At 38.1% G+C, this 16,561-nt stretch overlaps 1 protein-coding gene across 2 annotated transcripts in view; it reads right to left on the bottom strand.

Moving 5' to 3' along the window:
• Positions 1-16,561, bottom strand: part of LOC126335243 (NAD(P) transhydrogenase, mitochondrial-like) — a 219,289-nt gene that overhangs the window by 94,726 nt on the left and 108,002 nt on the right. The window contains exons 1-3 of one of the 2 annotated variants that reach the window (XM_049998283.1): positions 7,174-7,329; positions 5,237-5,483; positions 772-926 (exon numbers count right to left, since the gene is read on the bottom strand). In XM_049998283.1, the coding sequence (XP_049854240.1) occupies positions 772-926; positions 5,237-5,469 (388 nt within the window). In that variant the 5' untranslated portion in view covers positions 5,470-5,483; positions 7,174-7,329. Of the gene's footprint in view, positions 1-771; positions 927-5,236; positions 5,484-7,173; positions 7,330-16,561 lie in introns of those variants that run through there. The other variant, XM_049998282.1, reaches the window with a different exon arrangement.

Below are 16,561 nucleotides of genomic sequence, written 5' to 3'. Positions count from 1 at the left end.
TCAATTACATCTGGACCCAGTTTCCGTTATGAATTCCTGACATTAGTTTGAATGGTTAGTACCAAGTATCTTGCCCATTAGATTTCTTTAGTGAAATCATCACCCATAGGGATAGCAACCTGCATCACATGTAGTTACCAAACTCTGTTGTTATTTTTATCAACATCATCATCATCATCATCATCATCATCATCATCATCATGAAATGTTTGCATCTTTCAGCTTTCACTCAATTGGCTGCTTCTTTCTAAATGGGTTGTGAATGTCTAACATCACCACAATGATAAGTTTTGTAGTTATTCATTCCCTACGAAAGGTAATTAACTGTAACTGACTATTGCTCTTGATGAGTATTTGTGGTATGTCAGACCAAAAATTACTATTTTCGATATAAAAAAATTGTAGTTGTAGGATACATATGATTTGCGAAACAGTGTTTCTACAGCTTTATTGGGCGGATCAAAATTAGATAAAAATAAAATAAAAACTAAACTTAGAGCCAGAATCAAATTCTTGAACGTGAGTATTCTAACCAAAAATTACCCATTTCATCAACTGTGCAGCAGAGTACAATAGCATTAAACTGCTATACATATGACTATACACTGTTGCCCAACTGCCTTTCTTTGATGTCAATTTTCTACCAAAAGTAAGATGAAATTTTGTTAGAGAATATAACTTGCTATTATCTACAGCATCTTAATAAATATATTGTATCTAGTAACCATTAACAAACAACACAAAAAAGTAGATTTGTAACTACTTCTGTACCTGAGTGAAATGCAGTTGTTTTATCCACTATTTTGGCTCCTGCTTGTGTATAATCATCATTACGAAACTTTGCTTCTGAACCCGCTCCTTCTTCTACTTGAACAGTAAAGCCCTTCTTGACAAGAGTAGCAGCCACAGCTGGAGTTAAGGCCACTCTACATAAATAAACCGATATTCAATAAAATATAATGATAAAGTTTTAAATACTCATATGCTAACATCATTCATAATTTTTAAATTGGTGTCAGTCAAATGAGATAACAGAGTGCTCCAACAAATTAATTCAGACTTGTGTCTCATCTGTACACGATACAACAATATTCACCTATTCCTGAAGCAGGAAGAACTGCAGCAACACTCAAGCTTCTAGAGATTTTGTAAAATGTCATCACAAAATCACTAAAGTTGCTTTATGGATAATACTTTTCATTGACTAGTGGTGCTGAAGTGATCATCTTGTGGTTCACAAAAATCAACACAACAATCACATTTGTGCGAAGTTCCTTGATATGAAATACAAATACAAGAGATATTTGTCCAATTTTTTAAAGCTGTAAACCAATATTTGAACAGCATATTAAAAAACTCTCTTCATCCAGAGGAACAGGCTCAAATGGAACAAGAAAAGAAAAAAAAGCGTAAACTGTTGATTGAGTGATTATTACATGGTCCCATTTGATTACATCAAGTATGGAGCATATACCTGTAATATAAGAGAAGTCAGTTTAATCTAATGTCTTAATATTTGGCCTGCACATTACAATCTAAGTCGAAGAATTGGGAAATATTTGTCTGCAGATTTGTATTTAAGTCTCAAAGTTATTTAGAAACCGTAGGTACTCTCAAGATCTGGTGCTCCAGATACAGAAGGGAAATCAATGTCAACCTAAATTCCAAATCTGGATACACACAGAGTTCAGGAATGGTTTGCAGCAGCTTTCCCTTCGTGCCAACACATCTGTGTTTTGTATTTTCTTCATTTAAGCGTTTTTCCCCATTAAAGGAAAACATAATTCAGCTGTAACACTATTCATCATTCAGCTGTGGTAGAGATTCAATGGATATTTCATTTCCCATCTTTCAATCTTTATCCATTATCAAAATAGGGTGCTTGCAGACAGATTTTTCTGTAACACCCAGCAGATGGCTAACATTCCCAGTGATCACACATACTGATTATAAGCAGGATGACCTTAGTAATCCATTGCTTTAATTTTTCACCACAGCCTGACTTTCATTAAAGAAGTCAAAGTTAATTTCACCTGCCTGAAAGACTACACCCATATTTACTCTGGGATGCAAAAGATATTCTCCTTATTGATGACATTATGCCTCCAAGAGCAGTGGTAATCAACCTGGTCCCTGCCACCCAATGGTAAGGATTTCAGCTTTCAATGGAGGCTGTGGGCGGTAAGGCCTTTTTAAAAAAAATTCATTATTGTTTCATAAAATTTTGACAAAGTATTGGATTAGTAATTATTATTATATGCTTTAACTTGTTGTAAGTCTGCTTTATAAAGTATAAAAATGAAGTTACTTCACTATGTTATAAATCACCTTAACTATGGAACCAGATGGTGGTAGAAAATTTTAATACTAACAAAGATACAAAAGTGGGCAGTAGGTGAAGAAGGTTGAATACCCCTACTATAGAGGGTAAAACAACAACTCATTTTTACGCAAGTCTTCTGGACCAGCAGGGAAACAGTTGTAAGAAGGTACCTCTATTGAAAAAGAGGACAATGCACTTATTTTTGAGGACAATGCACCTGACAACAAAAGTACTTTGTAAGGCAAAACTAAGAACAAACTGTTACACAAACCCACCATCTTCAAGAGTTTGACATCCTCTGGCTGCCACCTGTCTCCGAATCTAAATAAATTTGTAACTGGTATGCATTTTGAATCCTGTGAAGAGTTTATGGCAGTGACAGAAGGGCATTTTGCAAATCTTCCACAACCACATTTCAAGGATGGAATCCACTTGTTAGAAAATTGTTGGGCAAACTACCCTGATCCAAAAAGAAACTTTCAAGTGTATTTTGACCCTAAAACAGTCTTTCACTGTCCGGATGAAAGGTTTTCACCATGCTCTCGCAGAATTAGCACTTTCAATAGATTATGTCTTCACCTGAAAGAGAATTGCCAGTTCATTCAATAATCTTCACTCATGCACTGTAACATAAGCAATTCTCTCTCCTCTCACACACAAACTGAGTACTAATGGAGGCTCTTAATGACGTACATTAATTAATTAATTTGCCATATTCTGTTGATCCTACCATGAAGGCATGAAGGTGAACCTTCAGGTACGTGGAATGAGACATGGTGTATGTCAACAAAAAGACAAGAAAATCTTAGAACTTACTCTGCATGCTGTATTGACAATAAGCTATAACTATTTTCTTCAACACTATTTGTGCCTGTGCCCGTTAAACATATAGTAATAACTGCAACTTTATTAAAAAGCTGCTACTTCCTCAGTCAAGTTAAATATCTGTTGTTTATCTTCTATTGATATATTGATATTTATTTGTAACAATGAAAATAATCAGTTTTTGAAAATATAATGTAACTGGATACATAAAAAAATCTACTCACCAAGTGGCAGCAGTAGAACGCACACATAAAAAATGAAGAACGCACACATAAAAAGGAAGAACGCACACATAAAAAAGGAAGAACACACACATAAAAAAGGAAGAACACACACATAAAAAAGGAAGAACACACACATAAAAAAGGAAGAACACACACAAAAAAAAGATTTTACTTATGCTTATAAGTAAAACCTTTTTTTTGTGTGTGTTTTCTCCTGCCACTGCTTGGTGAGTAGTTTTTTATCTATCCAATTACATTCATATTTACTTGATTACACTGGGAGCATTCAAAGAAGACTGTGGCTAACATTTGTTACTAGTGCTCTTTCTCCGGGGAACAAGTATGCCTCAACTCTTCTGCCCGCAAAGAAACTTCTTCACAATGCTGAAGAACTTAAAAAGTTTACCAATCTATGGGTTATGGACACACTTGGTTTATGAAAGGCAGATGTCTTCCAACTGATACCAAGAGTAAAGTATAAAGCATGATCAAATGGAAACAAAACAGATGGAAAACTTAAGTAAACTGTTTATTAGTTCAAAGATAATTACCGTAACTTAATATATTCATCCCACTGTAAGATAAGATGGTCAGTGACTTCATGGAAAAATGTTTGGAATTGCATATGCAACCATGGTTGAATCCGAGCGTGCACCTCTTCATCCATAGCAAATCGACGGCAATCGATGTCATTCCTCAGGACTCCAAAAACATTTAACACACATGGAGAGAGATCAGGGCTGTATGGAGCATGTGTAAGAGCTTTACAGAGGACCCACATGTTTTGACTATGTTTCAAAAGTTTCACTGGGAAGCCCTTACACATCCTCCATAAAGTTCCATCTCTACGCATGTGATTTCAGTTATTTTTTAATCTCTGAAGAAAGACATTTATGCCTGCTGATTTGCTTCAGACAAAGAGGTGCTTGCTTCGTACAAACATGGTTCCTTAGGCAACTACAAACATTTTTCCATGAAAACATTGACCATAATCCCTTTTAGTGGGATAAATGTATTAACGTTGTGGCAATTAGCCAATTACCTTTGCAATAATAAACAGTTTATTTACTTTTTCCATCTGTTTCATTTTCATTTGATTGCCCCTTATAAGGAGGCTAGAAGACTACAGCAGCCATGAACTGATGCCAATGTGGAAACAGTTGTAACGCAGGTAATGTTAATTACAATGTAGTTTTATAGTTAAATAAAAAAATTAGCTATATTGCTAACTTCAGTAGCTGTTGCTGCATTATATCTAGTGTGAGAGTATCCCTGAACTTTTTTTGAGAAAGAGAGCACTGTCAGTAACAGCAGAGGTCTGTCTACAATACGACTACTGTCAACACCTTGGTAATGAATAATACTACATCCTTAGTAGCTAACACGGATTTTCAGTCCTTGAATTTAGATAACCAGGTAATTTGCAGGTACAATGGCTGTTATGATATATTTTTAATTTTCTCTTGAACCGACATGGATTTCCAACTCCACCCCCTTTTTGTTTGCTTACGTTAGCTGAGAAGTCATTTAATATCTTGCATGAGAGTATATAGCACCACTATGATCCGTAGAAAGGAGGCAAAAATCTACATAAAAATTATTTTGTGTCTACTGTGGTTGTGCAAATCACAATTCAGTTAAAACTGGTTTTTACTATCAGTAAAAAAATACATCAGGGAGTAAATATACTGGAAATGGAGTGTAGTAAGAAATCCAAGATCTCTAAAGATACCTCTACAAGAACATGCAGTTATCCACTTTGCTCACTTTCATTGAATAAATATTTAATTTACTGCAAGGATACTGAATCAGAAGACAATGTACTGCTAAATTTTAAATGAGTCAAAGTAAAATTTTCCACTACCTCTTCTCATTCTGCCATATCTCTTTCGGAACCCCTATTTTGAGTTGCTTGTATGGAGTGCCACGAACTGGAGGTGCAGGTGCAGCAACTTTTTCCAGCAGATGCCCGGTGCTGGAGAAGAGACGCTTCCAGAGATGGCAGGGGGGAGCCTGAGTAATGCCACAACACAGTGGTAGCATTGCCAGGCCCCTGGGGCCTGGATGGTTTAACACTCTCAGCACTCCCTGGCGCATCTCTTACTCCTGCACTGCAACAGTTAAACAGATATTCAAAAGTCAGTCAGTACATGGTTTCAGATCAATGAATGTTATTCTGACTATACCCACTGCCATGCAACTGAGCTTATATGATTGATACACACACTAAAGGCAGTAATTCTTTCAAGTAATGAAAAAATTACTACCTCCACAGCCGTGGGCTCACTCTCAAATATCTACAAGAATATTTATTTTGCCATAATATCTGCATTTATTATTTATGAATTTATTTTACCTGGCAAGATTAAGGGCCTTCATATCCTCTTCTACATATTTTTTAAATCAACATTATGGTATGTATACTACATGAGCAATATATGATGACAATTTTATGGTAATAAATAAGTTAATAATAATAATAATAATAATAATAATAATAACAGGAGAAAAAATTGAAAAATACATCCAACTGGCTGAGGAATTCAAGGACATGTGGCATCAGGATAAAGTTGACATTATACCAATTATACTACCAACTACAGGAGTCATACCACACAATACCCACCAGTACATCAATGCAATACAGCTACATCCAAACTTATATATACAACTACAGAAATCGGTAATTATTGATACATGTTCAATTGCCCGAAAGTTCCTAAATGCAATGTAACATATACCGTACAGTTAAAAGGAAGTCACACTTGATCAAGGTCCGCGTCACTTTCCATTTTTGGCCAGACATAATGTCTGAGAAAAAAAGGAAATAATAATAATAATAATAATAATAATAATAACAGAGTAATGAATATATGGATTTTGGGCATGTCTGCTATCAACAGTGGCTTTCATTTCAAACAAACGATTTTTAAGCTAATGGAACTGTATGTAACATCCACATCTAATTCTGCATCCATACTCTGCAGATCACTGTATTACTGTGAAGTGCATGGCACAGGCAACTTCACATTGTACCTGTATTATGGTTTCTTCTCTTTCCATTTGCATATGGAGACAGAAAAAAAGACTGTTTAAAAACTTCTGTGCACATCATAATTAATCTAATTTTGTCTTCACTGTCCCCATGGGAGCAATACATAGGAGGCTGTAGTATATCTACAGATCAGTCATGTAACAATCAGAAGTTGAACTAGCGATTCACATACACCATAGAATTGATTCCAAAATAACAGAAGTCTATAGCTGATATATAGCAAATGAAGCACTGAAGCAACAGACTCATTTCAATATAAGTAAACAAAAAAACTCTCTGCAATTTTTCATAAAAGCATTCACAGTTTTTAATGAAAGCCACATCATTAGGATAAAATTATAACAGTATGATGACAGGGCTTTTCTTACCGAGTAAGTTAGAAGTAATTATATTCTTATGAAAGATAAAATATGTAACCTAAAAAATTAAGCAAAGAGTTACACTTAGTCAGCTTGTCTATTGTGCTGTCACTATCCATTTTCTAAAATACATTTTGGGACTGAAGGAAAATCTAAAATGATAAATCCATCAAGCAAATATATCTCCTTTTCATTAAATGAAAGGGAGCCCATCATTCTTTTAACATTACACTGCACTATGCTACTGCGTTCCCAGCAGACTATTATATTTTGTAACACATTATTTCACTACATTTATATCAGTCAATCACTTGTGAGAACCACATAGATTTCATGTTCACGATGGGAGCCCACTGTTTTACACAGAATTTTCAGGGGCTTACTTACTTCACTCCAGTACACACTGATCTCTGTTTACTTCCTTGCTTTCTATTAACAACAGTCACACTGTTTACACCGAGGATGATTCCTCACAAACTGTATACTTTATCCAATGTTACTACTCCCCATTACTTGAGAGGAATGTGCGCAAAGCCAAACTGCATCAGCTGATAACCTATGTTAAGGTTATCTGACAACTGTCAACAAGTTTAAAATACTTTACCGAACATGTCGAAGCAAAACACATGCCCCCCTAAATGTTTTCATTTTCACGTGTTACAAAATATCTCCTCTAAAATAATAATATATGTAAAACATCACTCACACAGCAGGAAGTAGCAAAAATTAAAAGATATGTTTCATGTGAAAACCATATCTCATGGCTGTCAAATTTCAACCACATATTTATAACATTGCGATCATAATGACATCAAAACTGAGGATGGCATATAGAAGACTGATATACTAAATGTCTTTTTGCAAAACTGTTTCAATGAGGAAGATTGCACTGCTGTTCCTTCTTTAAATCTCTGCACAAATAAACTAATGGATATAAAAATAAGTGACCACAGCATATTATGCGAAAGTACTTGCTACTCTTCTAGCAGCAATCTACTATAGGTCACTGCAGGAGTGTAGCATGTCTAGTGGTAGGAGAAAAACATAAGTCTTCTCAGTTTTCAAGAAGGATGTCAAAACAGACACACAAAACTGCAAGCCTATATCACTGATGTCAGTATGTTGTACAATTTTGAAACGTGTTGTGCTAGCAAATTATGACTTTCTGAAGACCAAAAATCTCCTCTTTATGAGTCAACATGGTTTCTACAAACAAGGATTGTGTAAAACCCACCTTACTCTGTCCATCCACAAAACACTGAAACAGTACATACAAGCATCCAGATTGATGCTGTGTACCTTGACTTCCAGAAGGGCAATCCATTAATCGTCAGCAATTCAAATGTGTGATTAATAATTCTACCCCTTAGGGAAATAGCAGAAGGTCACAGGATGGAACACCAAGTGTACTTCATCTGTACGCCTGGGGAGGGACGAGAGGTGAAGGGTGCTCATTCTACATGTTGAAGAGGCTATTCTGACAGTATCAGAGGGAAGAAGGTGCAGCAAACTGCAGATTGTGGCACAATCTTAAACAAATGATGCATGACAGCTAGGCTCCAACGTCATACATACATCATTTCAGTGATTGGCAGACAAGGTTAAGAAGGCAAGCCTTACACATGTTGAGTTTCAATGAAGGTCACAATTCCCAGTAATGATAATGTCCTTCTGGTTCCAAGTCGAGTGGAAGGACTAAACCAGAGGTTTTGAAGGTTCTGTGACAAGTTAAGTTGTGGCTTCCTAAACTTGTGGTGTAGGGTAGAGAACTGTAGGGTTCCACTAAATGCGACTAGTTCACAATACACATCAGAGACTGCTATCCAGATAGTGGAATGTGTGTGGAATGCAAACAAGGGCTTTTTAGATTATGTAACTCTCGATCCAGGCCAAATAATGACAGCTATCAAAGACATGAAAATATTAGTGTAAGATCCAAAGTAATGCCCCCCCCCCCCTCCCCATAGACGTTAGTATAAAAATACTGGTATTCCAATTGTCAAAGCAATCGCAAAAAAGTGTCAGTGCTTGAAGTGCTCCTGAAAAGCAGCAAAGCTTACAAAATACTAGGTACAAAAAGCTGATTAAAACCTTAAGCTGAAAGAAGTGAGATTTTGTGGGAAAACTGAAGTGTACATCGAAAGGACAGTGTGCACAGTAGACAAGAAACTTCAATTTTTGTTGCCAGAATCTTAGAACATATCCGGAGTTTAAACATAATGTGGTATCTCTAACAGAATGACTTACTCGATGCCAAATAGAAGGGATTCTGAAAAGATCGATCACATGAAACCCAACTCTCACGTTTCTCACATGACATACTACTGAAAGCTTTGGATCAATGCAGTCAAGTAATGGAGTATGTCTTGATGTCCAAAAAGCATTTGACTCTGTACCACATCTACACTCATTATCAAAAGTAAAATCGTATGGGCTATCAAAAGTACAATCGTACAGGCTATCAAACGAAATTTGTGACAAGATTGAGAATTTTTTTTGTGTGGAGGATGTAACAAACTATTTTGGATGAAAATAGCTTCAGATGTGGCACAGGGGATTGTGTTGGGACCCTTGCTGTGTTCATGTTGTTTCTTAATGACCTTGTGGACCAATGTCAATAGTAACCACAGGCTTTTCGTAGATCATGCAGCAACCAATAATGAAGTACTGTCTGAAAAGAGCTGCATAAATATTTAGTCAGATTTTGATAAGATTTCAATGTGGTGCAAGTTGATTTAAATGTTCAGAAAAGTAAAATTGTGCATTTTGCAAAAAGGAAAAACATAGTATTACAGTTGGTATTGGTTATCTCATACGAATACCTTGATGTAACACTTCATATGAAATGTGAAATGGGGTGATCACATAGCCTCAGTCGTGGGTGAAGCAGGTGGTAGACTTCTGTTTACTGGTAGAATACCAGGAGAAAACAATCAGTTTACAGAGGAGATTGCTTAGAAATTACTCCTAGAACATTGCTCAGGTGTGTGGGACCCATAACAAATAGCGCTGAGAGATGATGTTGAACATACACACAGTGCAGCATGAACGGTCACAAGTTTGACTGATAAGTGGGATAGTGTCACAGAGATGCTGAAGAAACTGAACTGCAGACTCTTGAAGATGGATGTGAATTATCCTGAGAAAGTTCTTGAAATGGTGATTCTAGCAACATAGTACAACCCACAACTTATCGCTCCCATAGTGATCGTGAGGACAAGGTTACATTAATTCCAGCACGCATGGAGGAATTTAACCAATGATTCTCCCTCGCTCCATATGTGATTGTGACGGGAGAAAACTATAATAAATGGTACAATGGGACGTACCCTCTGGCATGCACTTCACAGTTGTTTGCAGAGTACAGACGTACATGTAGATGGCACACGCAACAAGTGAGGTATTCTTCATCACGATGTGGTTTTACTGTTAAAATTATGACGGGTGCGTTCCTAGAAGAATTAACCAATAGATTCCTCGCTCCAATGTGTTCCTTGCAAAAAATCCGTGAAGGTAAAATAAAGAGTTTCATGCTCACTCCAAGGCTTAGCAACAACCATTTTACAGAGCGGTAAGTGACAGTATACGAAGTGCCCTTCGTCACAACAATAAGGTGGCTTGATGTAGATGTGGCTTACTGGGACAATAGTAAAGGCAACACGAAATGTATTTATAGTTGCAAATACGGACAGCCATCAGGTGCATAATGGAGTAACGACAATGAAAATTTGTGCCAGACCGTTTCTCAAATGCTGATTTCTCCCTTTACGTGCGCGGTCATCTTGAGCGCTTTGGCTATCCATGCACGACTTACCAGGTACAGCCAGAACCCACTACCGTATGTCATTGATCACGCGTTACAACCAACACTAGTACACATTGTGTAATCCCCATACGAGGAGGGGGGGGGGGGTCTGGCATTTTAACTGGAATCGACGGATCAAAATGTTATTGCAGTGCCTGTGCTGTTACGAAGTACGATGCAATATCCTAATAGTAAAGCATGGAGTTGTCTACGAATATCCAGTGTGTGGAGGAACAACCTCCATCATACACCTACCGTATGACTGAATTACTTGTAAATTTTTCAGAGAAATAGTTCGGAAGCCTACATATCATGGAAACATGTTAAAAATCAGTGGCGATGAGGCAGTTGTAGTAACGTCGATTACGAAAGTACCAAAGACAACTAAAAAAAAGTCGAGAGAGAGGTGGTCAGGAAGCGAGCTAAAGATGCAATCATGTCGTATCTTCTCAAGTAGGGATTCAAAACATTAATCTTTGGGCACGAGCATGAGGAGGAACTGTGGCTCGAATTTAAAGGAATAGTTGAGCAAACACTGGATAGATACGTATCTAGTGCAACACTTCACGCTGGGATGGATCCCCAAGGTACACAGTCACAAAAGAGAGTGAAAAGTTAGTTTGACTCATGGCAGAGCGTCAGGGAAACGCGCGAAACATGAATTTTAGGCGCTTGGAGATGAACACCACTTATTCCGCGAAGGTTCAAAGAAGCTGTATTAAGTGAAGAATTTGGCCCCTTCGGTATCTTTCCCATACGGACCGCGAAAATAAAGCTACATTAATTACAGCACACACAGAGTTATTAAAACAGAAGCAAGCCCTACCATGTTGTACATGGTCAGCACACACTGCCATTCACTTCACAGTGGCTTGCAATATATGCAGATGCACAAATATTGTTTTGTTCTCCGTGAAACAACTGTTTCTTAATACATACTGGGAGACGTTAAGATAAACGCATTGAACACGAGATATTCATTGAACATTTTGTCCCCGACATTAATTGCATTCATGTTTTCACTACACGCGACTGCTTTTCAGTTTTCATCCTAGCGAAACACTGTGTATCACGTCTGCTTCTTTGTTGCCCAGACTGATTTTTTGACTATGCGCTCACTAAGCAAACAAAAAGGAGGAAAAAAGCGGACGCGAGGCGTAGGCATCGGCGATCCGCCTGTCTCCGAGGTTCTCGCCTCAGAGGTAAGCTATTTTGGTTGAACTAGTTTTGGCAAAAGTGGAGCACACAGGTAGTCGCAGATTGGCTATTTCACGACACGGCAGAATGGTGGAAACGCGATCGCCGGAGTGTATCGTCGTTACTTGCACTACACGAAAAATTTGAGTGGAAAGGGACTATCAATGCAGTGCGCACCGAGAAAACAGTGTCAGCGCCAAGAAAGCTTCGCACGGACTGATCTCTTTGAAGAATCACTGCTCAGAAAGTCGCAATGGCTGAAAACTGGTGGGATCACACCACCAAATGCGGAGCAATTTACCGTATTTTACAGACTATAAGACGCACCTTAATTTTTAACAAAATTTTAAAAAAATAAAATTTCACAATTTTCACTAATAGATCGCATAGCCTGACTAAAAATAATTCTCCGTTTATAAAACCGAACTGACCTTTAAAACCCCTGAAAACCGTCGTCTGAAGTTTTTTCTTCGTCGTCGTCGTCGCCGCCGCCAACGTTATCCACATGTAAGATGGTCTTCACTGCCATCGAGAGCGTTACTTATGCCGCACTTCTTGAAAAATTTAACGTTCATGTCTTCCCTCACTCTAGACCACGACTTCATCCATTGAACACTTATTTGTTTGTAGGTCGTTTTAGAACTCCCTTCTGTGCGAATTCATGTTGGATTTCATCCCGCATCCATTTTTTTTCATTCCTCTCTCATACACACTTTAAATATTTACCGAGACATTAAGAGCTTGCAGTTGTGAAGTAACTCCTCCGGGAGTAATAGCAAGCTCTGCGATTACCTGTCTCAATTTCCCTCTCACAGAATTTTTCAAATGACTACTAAACTGATCTGGCACAAGAAGAGCACTCTTCTTCTATAAAGCGCATTCCCTTCTCTCCCACACTCTGTTAATTCACAATTTCATCCAAGTCTCGTCCATCCAACCCTTGTCATGTACGTGAACAAACAACGCATGGCGGTATTTCCGAAGGTTTTGGCATTGTTTTGCGCTCGAAAATGATCATTGGATTTAGTTAAGTACCGTAAGCACAACATGAAAGGACACCAATGTAGTGCATTTTGTCATGTCCACTTGTTTTCAAAGTTACTATTTTACCACCCTTCATGGCAACAGTTCTGTTAGCACATCAAATGTCAGAAGAGTTTCCTCTGTATTCTCTATTTGGTTTAGTCCCACACTGGTTTTCTTTCGAGGCTGAATAATAATGCAATGAAATGAAGTTCTTTTCTCTTCACACTCTTGTGGTATTTTCTGAGTTATTGTCGTTTTGTTTCGCATGCTAAGTCCATGACACTCCATGAACCTGTACCACCAACCAATTCCACCCTTAAAGTCTGTTAAGTTCCACTGTAACGCTAAATTATGAGAGTATTTAAGTCATTTTTGTCTTAATTCCAATGCCATCTTGACAGTGTCCTTGAATCCATTTCAATACGCCGTCATCTAGTTTTGGTCATTCTGCTTTCACTGCTCTATTTGCACATAGTCTTCCTCGTTTCTTCTATTTCTTCTTTACTAGCCCGCCAATCGCGAATGGTCTTCTTCTGTTGGTGGAGGGCCAAAATGGCGCTCAGCTGCTCTGTTTGCATGTTGTTCTGCATATGCTATTACTACCAATTTACAGCCCGCGTCGTATGAATACCTTTTATTTTTTTCCATTACCGAAGTACCTAGTAACAAAAATATTGTTATCGATAACACAAATCAGTTTCAGTTCAAGTTCACTGGCACCTTAGACTGCAATGACGCATCATAGACTAGATGGTGTTTTGGGTTTGTGATGGCGGGGCGGGAGGGATGCAGTGTTAGCAAGCTTGTGAATCCCCGCATCTTGTGTTCGTCGCATCGTTGCACTGCTGCTACCAATTGAATCCAATGTTGCCAGACTGAGATAGGTTTTCCGCGGCATCGAATATATGGCCATTTTTAAGACCAGCGGGAATTTTAAATCAAACACTGGAGTATAAGACGCACCTGAATATTGGAGGCAATTTTCGATGAAAAAAAGTGCATCTTATAGTTCGTAAAATACGGTATATTTTTCTGTGAAAACATCAAACGATATCATTACTTGCTGGTACCACATTCCCTGGCCCCAAGAAATACTTCAAAAATTTTAAGTGGCGTGTAAGGAATGCACGGTTACGGGGAAGAAAACTGGGCATGCTTACTTCGATTTTGTTGTTTCCTCAGTTTGAACACCGGTTTGATGCAGCTTTCCTCGACAGTCTATCTTATCCAAGGATCTGCATCTCTCTGAATTACTGGTACCCAAATCCATTTGAAATGAGATACAGAGGTCAAGCTGTGGTCTCCCCTTACAAGCTTTGCCCAACAATTCCCTCCATCACCAAATTAACGGTACCTTGACGTCTCAGGATGTGTCCTACAACCGACCACTTCTCTTGCTCAAGTTGTGACGTAAATTTCTTTTCTCCTTAGTTCGATCCAGTACCTGTTCATTACTTATACGACCTACCTTTACCCTTCCATTACTTAAGAGTGTACGACCTACCTCTCTAACCTTCAGAACTATTACGCAGAACAAAGATTCAAAAGCGTCTATTCTCTTCTTGTCTGAACTACTTATCGTCCACCTTTCGCTTTCGCAGAAGGCCACACTTCAGACAAATATCTTCAGAAAAGTTCCCAACGCTTAAATTTATATTCGATGTCGATAAACTTCTCTCTTCCAGGAATGTTTTTACTGCTACTACCAGTATGCATTTTATATTCCCTCTATTTCGGTCTTAATCATAGCTTGCTGCTCAAACAGCAAAACTCAGCTACTACTTCTAGTTCTTACTTTCTAATTTAAACTCCTCAGAATCATCTGATTAATTCGACCATGTTCCGTTATCCTTGTTTTACTTTCTTATGATCAATTCATACCCCTTTTCAAGACAGTACGCATTGTTCAATAGTTCTTCCTTTTCCCGTCAGTCTCAAACCTTAAGATTTTAATTTTTTTTAAGGCATCTGTTTAAAATCCAGACCCCTCAGCTGTGCCTTACATTTCTTCCATCTGCACAGCTCCCAAACATAAACATAATCCACGGGAACAGTGATTACACGTAGTCTGCTGAACTAAACACTGTCACGGCCACATAGTTTTTTTATTTGCTTACCAGTTTCAGTTTGGCACACAGACCAGCTTCAGCGTAAATATCATGTTAAACAACAGTGCACATTATAGTATACAGTATTTGATGTGTTGCTGCTGCAGGATTTAATCCGAAGATGGTCGTCTGTCTCGGAAAACCAGTAATCAAATAGAAAATTACGGCGATTCTGACAGATTTCAATGCACCTTCGCTAAGCTTCACAGTTCTTTATTACCTGCACAATAGTGCTGTTCTCGCTCCATAGTACTTTTCACGCCCTCACTCGGAAGAAGACCCTGCTGAGAGGATAAAATCCTACAACTAGAAGACAAGACACATTCCGTCGACATAGGGACCGTTAAAGAGAGCACCAGCTTAATTGAAGATACAAATTAAAATGATCCGGTCATGGCTGTTTCGATGGAAACATGCCGGCATTCGCCTGAAATTTAGGGAAACCACGAGTAACCTACATTATGATGCCTGGAAGGAAACTTGTGTCCCACTTCTATCGACTTACGGTGCGGTTCTGACAAATTCATGACAAGTAATATTACTGAGGCGTGGCGCCTTATTTCGCTCCTGTCTAGAGCCTGTGTATCGGGAGAATGACTCATACGTGCTCAGTGACAGATGGTCTGAAGAGGGTTCAGTCGAGGACGTAGTCCAAATTTTCATCTGTTAAGTGGACAGCAGTACACAGACATTCAAGAAACAGACCAAGAGAATGTTTTCGTGACTGTTATATTTATTTCTTGAAGGCTTTTTTGTTTATTTGTGTTTGTACAGTTTTGCATATGCTTTAAGTAGTATGAATGATGCGTAAATGTGGTCTAAAGTAAATATGTAGATCATTATTCTACTGAGGAATGCTGTAGTGTGGGAAAGTTTTAAGACAGTACGACGAATTTTGTATCATAATATGTTAAGTAAGTTTATGGTAAAAAGAAAGATAATTTGAGTGCAAATGAAAATAGTTAATAACGAAAAGTATAAACAAAATATCAGAATGTTAAATATTTACCCGCATCTCGTGGTCGTGCGGTAGCGTTCTCGCTTCCCACGCCCGGGTTCCCGGGTTCGATTCCCGGCGGGGTCAGGAATTTTCTCTGCCTCGTGCTGGCTGGGTGTTGTGTCATGTCCTTAGGTTAGTTAGGTTTAAATAGTTCTAAGTTCTAGGGGACTGATGACCATAGATGCCAAGTCCCATAGTGCTCAGAGCCATTTGAACCCTTTGTTAAATATTTATTTCGGGAAAAAATACAGTTCGAAAGTGTGTTATTTGTTGATTGGTTTGTTGTGAAAAGCGAGGACTAACGCGGGAGAATAATGTTTTTCTATTGGCCTCTAAGAAAACTGACCAATCAGAACGGAGTATTCTTCGTGCGTCTTTTCTCTTGAAGACGGAGAATGTTAAAGGGGTCGGAGCCCAGCCTTGCAATGGTACGGTCGTGTGTAGTATGAGCTCCGAAGGAAGTTATAATTTGCCGGTTTTTATTGTGCTACATGTTTCAAAAGTGTTTTAAAGTGAAGGCATATTTTTGTGTATGAGACAAGACAATAATTCGGCATCGTATATAGAGCATATCGGTGACTAATAACTTGAATGTATTAGACACCGATAAACTTAATAGTATGGCGAGCATTTTCATTT

The sequence above is a fragment of the Schistocerca gregaria genome, chromosome 2, assembly GCF_023897955.1.
Source record: "Schistocerca gregaria isolate iqSchGreg1 chromosome 2, iqSchGreg1.2, whole genome shotgun sequence".
Taxonomy (NCBI): domain Eukaryota; kingdom Metazoa; phylum Arthropoda; class Insecta; order Orthoptera; family Acrididae; genus Schistocerca; species Schistocerca gregaria.
This window is presented reverse-complemented; position numbering and strand designations above follow the sequence as displayed.